The sequence below is a fragment of the Temnothorax nylanderi genome, unplaced genomic scaffold (assembly GCF_030848795.1).
Source record: "Temnothorax nylanderi isolate EJ_2023f unplaced genomic scaffold, tnyl_v1.0 TNYL_tig0019_pilon, whole genome shotgun sequence".
NCBI lineage: Eukaryota > Metazoa > Arthropoda > Insecta > Hymenoptera > Formicidae > Temnothorax > Temnothorax nylanderi.
The window spans coordinates 139207-147708 of NW_027249081.1; the positions used below are offsets into that span (position 1 = coordinate 139207).

Genomic DNA, 8502 nt, shown 5'->3' on the forward strand with positions numbered 1-8502 from the left:
CACGCATACAAAAATCCTCTGATTGGTCGCTTCCAACAAAATGTCGATGCGCAGATCGGATCGACGCGGAACCAAAACAATTGACAGAGTCGGACTACTGGTTATACTGTGCCCCCTAGCAGGGCCGCCAGTGGCGCTTCGCTCGTCCTAACGGGATTAGCCGTGCAGTGCCCTTCGGCCTGATACGGGAAAATGGCGATCCGCGAGGTTGTTTGCAGCCAATTTTGAGTAAACACAAACACAGACTCGCGCGCGCACTCGCAACTCGTTGGTTAAATGTGCCCTGAAAGTGATGTGATGTCGACTGTGCGCGATGGCGAGCAAAGAGATGACCGGCCATCAGCAGCAGTTCGTTGAGGAAATCGATTACAATGAAATCGAAACGGAGCAGGTAGTTCCTCCCGCATCGTATTCTATTTTCTCTCGATCGTTGAAAGCGAACGCTCACCGGGGTGATTCTTACGTATTTAACGTCGTCTCTCGATCGCTAATCCTTACAGCCGAAGCCTGTTTCGTACTCCTGTCGTTCCTACGGAGCGTTCGATCTCGGCAGGATAACCTCAAAGGAGAGAGAACGATCAGTCGTACACAAGAGAATACAGGGGGGTGACTTCGGCCGAACTTCTATTAACTTGATGAGCGATTAACTTTTTAAGACTTTAAGTAATACCTATGATGTTAATACGAACAGAATTATTAATTTCTCGTCGTTTGATACACGGTAAGAAAGATTAGATCAGAAAAGATGAAACAGCTGGATGTTTTACTATTTACTTTGTTAATGATTCTGCCGATTAAATAATTGTCGATTAAATCAATCGGAGTTTGACCGAAGTCACCCATATGTAAAAAAGAACATACGGTTGGATGACATTCTCTTTTAATATACAGTTTTGTTACCCGATGTTCTGATATATATGAGATCAAAATGTTCAGCTAAGAGTGTTTGTATTTCGCTGACTTATCGCTGGTCTTTATTCGATCGTAGGTAGTTGGCAAGGGTTCCTTTGGAGTTGTGTGGAAAGGAAAGTGGAGAGGGCAGGATGTCGCCGTGAAACACATAAATTCGGAAGGAGAGAGAAAAGCCTTCACTGTGGAAGTTCGACAACTGTCCCGAGTCGCCCATCCTAATATTGTTAAATTATATGGGGCGTGTACCAAGAATCCGGTATGCCTGGTGATGGAATATGCCGAAGGTGGATCGTTATATAACGGTAATGCCCCTCGGAAGAAATTGTCTCGTCTAATTTTGCAAACTGAATAAATCATATTAAGATTTTACGTTTATACGTGCAGTGCTACATTGCAATCCTCAACCACATTACACTACCAGTCACGCTATGAGTTGGACTCTCCAGTGCGCGCGTGGTGTCGCCTATCTTCACAATTTGAAGCCCAAACCGCTGATACACAGGTAAAGATAACGTTAATGCGCTCTTGATGTCCTTTCATGTTCAAGAAACTGTGAATTGAGAAGTAAATTTGATGAATTTGTATTTGATTTTGTACAGAGACCTAAAGCCACCCAATCTGTTGTTAGTTATGGGTGGACAGATGCTTAAAATCTGCGACTTCGGCACAGCCTGTGACTTAAATACATATATGACTAATAATAAAGGCTCGGCCGCGTGGATGGCACCAGAAGTGTTTGAAGGATCTAGGTATACAGAGAAGTGCGATGTATTTAGTTGGGGTATCATTTTGTGGGAGGTTTTAACACGCAAAAAACCCTTTGATGATATTGGTGCTTCAGCCTATAGGATAATGTGGGCTGTTCATGTAGGACAAAGGCCTCCTTTAATAGAAGGATGCCCGAAACCAATTGAGGATCTTATGACTAGGTAAGAGATATGCAAAAGAACAGCGTGGCTAATAACTTATCACATTAGTGTATAAATTCATCTATTGACTTACAAGTCTAAGTCCACTATTTGTATACAGACTATTCATGAAATTCTAATATTTGTGGATGATGGTTTAAAAATCACGCAATTATAAAAAAATATGTGTACTTATTGAAATATATAAGATCTATCTCCTAATCTTATATTTGTTATTTTTCTCGACAGATGTTGGCAGAAAGCACCTGAAGAAAGACCTTCTATGGACGAGGTCGTGAGGATAATGACCAAACTATCAGAATTTTTCAGCCGCCATTTAGAACCCGTTGAATATTCTATAAGTATGTAAAATACATATTTATGTCATAATTATTGCATAATACATGAACCATTTGCACATATATATATATATATATATGGAGGGGTAAAAACCACAGTGGTGTAAATCAAATTTTTAAAAATATTTTTTCATGTGCATAGATGCAATTTATATATTGTATAGATTGCATCTATGCACGCGAGAAAAAATTTAAAAAAATTTGACTTACACCACTATGACTTTTACCCCTCCATATATACACGTGTTATATATATATTGCAGGTAGTGAAGATGATATAGATGAAAACGAAACTTCGAGGGAAGATACACTAGATATAGTCAGTACGTTAGATTTTCGTATGAACGGTTCCGTCGCAAACGGCACCATTCGTACAATTCCAAAGCCCGTAGATAAAACTAACGAATGCTTCAATGAAGAGAATTCATCACCCTTTGCATTATCTCGTACAACGTCGGTCAACGATGGATCGACGAAATTCTCGCCGCGAGAAAATAATTTAGGATTTCAAGGAATACCTGACGAAGTTCCGGTATTGAATAACTTTCATGGGAGTGTGGACAGCAATTTAGAACACGTTAAATCATCGATTTCGCAAAATACAACGGCATGTGACGACAAGCTCGCCGCATTACAAGACAAAAACTGCAGTCTCGCTCCGTTGCATGTGGAATGCGATCCGGTTGGTAATTTTCTTGTTAGCGTGTATTTTGAATATTATTTTTGTATAATTTAGTTTATACATTTCTGTCTTTTACGTCTCACATATAACTTTTTCTGTTTGATTATTTCACATATCTCTGTTTATATTATTAAATTCATAATATCAAATGTATGTAAATGTGTATTTGTATTAAAAATAATTTTTATAAATCTTGCAGAACGCTTGGGATTTGCAGAGCTCCTCTGACACATCTTATGTAATTCCAAATAACATGGCCGGATTAGACAAAGTGGTTCACAAAACGAAGAAAAATAACCAAAGTAAGTATTTTGAATTTGGTTTGCTTATGTATGTAGATAAAAATGCAATTTTTACATAATGTTGAGCTATTAGTTAACATAGAATTATTTCATGAAAAAATATACTGAATAAAAAAATTAGAAACTTTATGATTAAACTCTAATTGTGCATTATATTTTTGTTAAAAACTTTTATTTAACTTTTATCTATACTTGTATAAAGTATATATTTCGTTTTACTGAATCGATGTTCTGATTTGTTTTTTTTTTTTTTTTTTTTTGTGCGCGATGCTCAAATATAGTACAGGATCGCTTTGATTTCGATTTATTCACGAACAAGCAGGAAGAGTTTCGTGAGGCTTGTACTTGAATATGCACTCGAGCCTTTCTCAGAACAAGTGACGAAAAAAGATCGCAAGGAGGCTGTGGCACCAAACTGGCTGTCTGTGCGAGACCTGTCTCTGTCTCGTTGAAGGCATATTGCCAGGAACATTAGCGCAAGAATTACCTGTTTTATGCCTTATATGGCAATCGATGCATAAGTTAACTGTACAATAATATTCCGTTATTGCCAGAAATATTGAACATATCAAGAAAGATTTATATTTATTTAACAGTATATAACAGTATTATATATAAATAATACTGTTAATAATAAATTTATAAATAATTATAAATTTATATATATTACATAATATAGATATAACATAAATAATTATATAATGCATGTAATGTTATAGCACATATGGCATGTAAAATACTATAAATCACTGTATTTGCATTATAAATATCGATATAGGAAGTTTATCACAGGATTTGCGATATAGTAATCGACCAATGATGATAAAGGAGATATTTTTTCTATCATTAACTTTTATCATTAATTCATCATATCTGATCTTTCGGCACAATTATGAAAAAGGCACGAAGCTAGCGTGACTAATATGTCGGATAATGCGAAACGTTTTAATGGACACAACGCCTCAGGCGAGCTGACACGAGCACGCATTTTGAGCTTACAGAGTAGCGCTTTGTGGTACACGAAGTAGATTATTTTCGGCCTAGAATACTAAGCACCGTGCGCTGACTCACCGGGCGCCTTCCTCGACCACGTCTTCGTCTCTCGTCTGCGTCGACTAACGCACATTGCTCATAATGCGTTTCTACGTACGCAATTCGTCGTAGTTATTAGCTCAACACGATAATTGTTCTCTTTACGCAATCATCCGGCGAGGTATAACAATCGTTTAATATTGCAATATTTTTTCTGCCTTTCTCGAGCATATATTTATGTTAGTGTATAGATCTCTGCGTGCGCACATTTCGTTATAATTTTAAACATCTTGAACTTTACGCATAAAGCTTGTAAAAATTTACGTATGTACACTGCTGTATATAAGACATATGCTGTGTATAACAGATAAAAGTATCTCCTCGCACGGGGTCATGTATTTTTGTATAGTGACCGTACAAATAATGTAAACGCGGTCAAATCTCGAGATACGATCGGACGGCGATATGAGAAGGGACGAGTTATGAGTTTATGAGCTCGGCATGCTATATTCATCGAGGGTTCGTCGATCGGCGGAGTTCGCCGGTGGTGTACCCTGGCAAAGGGCCCGTGTAGCCGCAATAGCAGCCGCGATGTGCGCGTGCACTAAATTTAACTGACGACTAATCGTTAGGACGTGTGACTCGCTTTTGATTGGCACGACGAAGAAGAGGACGACCATCGCGCCAACGGCCAAGGGAAACGCGAGGAAGAGAGACAAATTGTGGAAACGAGCAAAAGAAACGTTGAGAAAAAAGAGAAAGAAGATAAGGCAATACGCGCAAAAGAATAGAGGAAGATGACAAAGATGACCGCGAGATGAATAAAAAAAAAAAAATCAAGCATGAGATTCTCTCGAGGATGAATCAAGCTGCGGAGAGCGCGGTTTTGTTCTTGGCTCACATATACGCTCCGCGACGTTCCTCGACGAAGTCGAGGGTGGGGGGTATTTAGAAGCAGGTGTGGCTGAGTCAGCATCCCCAATATAGACGTACGTTTGTTTAGTAGAGAGCCGACTCCCTACGGAGGAGCACCTCCCGCCGATCGCAGGTCGCCAAGCGCGCAATACGAGCTCGATTTTATCGAGGGCACATCGACCGATCCGACCGGGAATTGATATATATCTTTTTAACACGGCCGCACATTCCCGGATCATTCCACTTAACAATCCGTTAGCGATACCGTCGTGAGATTACCGAGGGTCCAGCCGTCCCAGTGAGATCCCTGATATCGCTATCGCCGCGCTGCGATTCTCTATCACGCTGTCTGCGTGGCTGCCACTTTACTCCCTAGGACGGGGAGCCGAATCTGATCGCGAAGAATCGAACAAAGGAATTATGCCGACGGGATCGGCCACGTTGTCGGAGGATAATCGTGGACGTTAATCGTCATCGTCGAAGTAACTGCGGCTCGCGCGAGAGCGGCGGCTGCTAGATGATCGACATGTGCGACGACTACCCGGAGATCGTCGGCACCGACACTCTCAAGCGCTGCTGGGTCCTACTGCGTTAGTACATGCTCATCAGATTCTCTAGGCGAAACCGGTGCTCGAAGCATATTTATAATTTATGAGGAATTACGTTTGCGGATGACTAGTAAGACTGGAAGCGCGCGCAGATTTGTTAAAGCGATTCGATGCTGGGTCTAAAACCTTCACGAGCGAGTCATTTGCCAGTGCAAACATGCAATCTTGTTATATCCTGGAGACTTAGGCTTACTTAGGCTTACGCTTGTATATTTAGGACTGTACTCTTAATAATACGTATTTCGTTGCAGCCGAATACGATGATAGTCTCGCGATTATCAACATCCGTGATAAAATCTTGGGATGTCATAGGTAGCAGCACCACGAGCGAAGACTTGGGCAACGTTTGCCGCCTACTGGATGCCGACCTGAGGCCTCTCACGCCCGACGACACGTGCAAACTCTCGCGAGAGATCTTCGAGGAGCACAAGCAGATAGCTGAGGAATACCTTAAGGTCCAAACGGAGATAGCGTTGTTAAGCCAGCACAAGAACGAGATGCTGAAGAATCTGAGCGTCGACAGTCTCCGGCAGCAGCAGGAGCTACGGAAGCTAGAAGACGAAAAGGTTTCTCCTTTTTATTTCTCTTTGCATAAATTTCGCACTCGCTTGCAGCGTTGGAGCCGATGGATGATTTCTTTGTTGATGATAATGTAACTCTTAAAATATCCTTGAGCTTAAAAAGGCTTCAAACATCGATAAATTATTGCAATTGACGCGATGACTTTCAGGAATCTCTGCTGAAACTGTGTCGCAATTTGACGCGGCAATTGCAGATCATGAAGGATCAGAGGGGGGCGTTGACGAGTGCCGCTGCCGCGTCGACGATAGGGCCCGCCGTTTCGGGAAACAACGGCTGGGTGGTGGTACCTCACCGTCAAGACCCATCGAGGCTTTCTTGAGATCCTGCGACTTGACGTGTTTCAAAGGTCTCGACGAAAAGTGTACTTACGCTACGTTGCACGGTCCCGACGACTAGTCGGTGATGTGCAACGCGGATGGAATTACCTTGAGATTCCAATCCAATTTCGTACGAATGTAAATCAACACCGCGTCGCTTACTAGAGTATGTGAATCAGAGTGGTCGCCCATAGCGGAAGATCATTTCCGATCTTATCAAAACTCGCTATCTATCCACGCGCGGTAACCGTACAATTGACTTCCGATTTTTCGACATGAAAAGCGCAATTTCAAGTACGCACTTACAGATACGCCCCTTCCGTTAGTTTTTTTCCCCCCACAGTCACATCTTTTGTCTTCTACATCATTCTCGTTTGCGGCACGAGTTCAATTGATACAAGATATACAATCAATACAAGGGAGTAAAACAAACACACACACTCACACTTTCACACTTTCAAACGCAAGTGCGGTAATATCATTAAGAATGTTAGAGAATATAGAATATGGAAGATTTTTTTGATTGCAAAGCCTCGAAGACATTGTTAATAATGAATTGCAATCTAGTCCTTTCGATTCATCGAGTCATTCGTTTACATTTTGACATATAATATGTATGTATACATATATGTATGTATATTGTGTGATATAATATGCAGCTTTTATTATTTAAACTATTGTCTATCAATGGAAAGTATTTTATGCGCTTATTTCTATGTGATATTCGCAGTATACAGTATACATACAGTATTTGCAGTATAGAAATGTCTCAGACTTATCATGATGTCCATTAATAGCAGATTCCTGTGGGTCTATTCTGTAACTCTTAATGACAGTTTCGTTATCGTTATACTTGCGTTGCGCAGATATTACGTATAGTAAAAAAGCTGCTCAACGACAATATAACGATAACGAAACTGTCGTTAAGAGTTATAGAATAGGCCCACTGAGATCATTTTGAGATGAAAATCCGAAGTTATCTGAAATTTTCGTGCTCATGCATTGCATATCGCACAGTAGTGAAGATATCAAGTATCAATCTAGAAATTGATATAGGTCTGCGTCCTTTCATTACTGTATGATATATGTACTGTATATTCGACCGTCTGATTGAATTAATCATGTGTCAGAAACACAATCCACATCCTGTTGCTACTTTTAGTTAATTATGCAAGAGATTAAAATATTTTTTAATTTCTCGCTTTGCTAATATGTGGTTGTCTATGTAAATAACTATTTTACGTCTCGCCTGCGAGCTTGACTTCTCTGCAATGACAGATCTAACGAAGTAACATTATTTAAGTCAGTGCACTAATCATGATATATACAGAAGCGTACTAGTGTTTCCATTTGAATTTGACGAATTAAATGCAAGACAAATATAATATTTGGAATAAATACGCGCGAGGCGTGTATTAAAAAGATTTTAAATGATATTAAGCGCATGAAGCGCTTGTTAGAATTAAAATAGGTACGGGAAAATGCGCATATGTCGATAGCGGTTACAACGGATTGTCTTTTCGTAGAAAAATGATATTGGAAATGATAAAGTTTCGCGCGTGTTAACGATTGGCGGCGACTGCAGCTCGCAGCTAACGTTCTCATTTCTGTTCCTATGTTAAGTATAATGTAACGAGAGCCTGAAACTATCCTCGTGTATTACCTTGACAGCGATAACAAACAATCAAACAATTATACGCTCTGCGGAAATTTCTCGATAGGTTCTCTCCTGAGAATCGCTGATGAAATTGTTGTTTAAATATGTGAAAATGTAATATAGAATTGTAAATATATATCTCTGAAAGCTGCCGTGAGATTTACTAACGTGTTCAAGATCTTTTATTATGTATCCCCGGCACGGAGACGCTAGCGCTAGTAAAGTTAG

The 8502-nt window shown here is 40.1% G+C and overlaps 1 protein-coding gene across 2 annotated transcripts; it reads left to right on the forward strand.

Annotated features, from left to right (window-relative positions):
* The first annotated feature begins 143 nt into the window (after nt 1-143).
* Nucleotides 144-8437, forward strand: LOC139768924 (mitogen-activated protein kinase kinase kinase 7). Of its 2 annotated transcripts, XM_071699583.1 has the most exons (9): nt 154-391; nt 989-1214; nt 1297-1414; nt 1512-1841; nt 2070-2182; nt 2443-2861; nt 3061-3163; nt 6031-6284; nt 6449-8437. In XM_071699583.1, the coding sequence occupies exons 1-9, from the start codon at nt 314-316 to the stop codon at nt 6617-6619; spliced, it is 1812 nt and encodes a 603-aa protein (XP_071555684.1). In that variant the 5' UTR covers nt 154-313; the 3' UTR covers nt 6620-8437. The 2 variants fall into 2 exon arrangements, with proteins under 2 accessions (XP_071555685.1, XP_071555684.1); XM_071699584.1 differs by lacking the exons at nt 6031-6284; nt 6449-8437 and adding an exon at nt 3445-4009 and having other exon boundaries at nt 144-391.
* The last annotated feature ends 65 nt before the right edge of the window (nt 8438-8502 follow it).

Bases quoted from the DNA above. Each gene is read 5' to 3' on its own strand.
- LOC139768924 (XM_071699583.1), top strand. From the start codon at position 314: ATGGCGAGCAAAGAGATGACCGGCCATCAGCAGCAGTTCGTTGAGGAA. The intron at 2,862-3,060 runs GTTGGTAATTTT...TAAATCTTGCAG, and splicing joins TGCATGTGGAATGCGATCCG to AACGCTTGGGATTTGCAGAG. The intron at 3,164-6,030 runs GTAAGTATTTTG...GGGATGTCATAG, and splicing joins AACGAAGAAAAATAACCAAA to GTAGCAGCACCACGAGCGAA.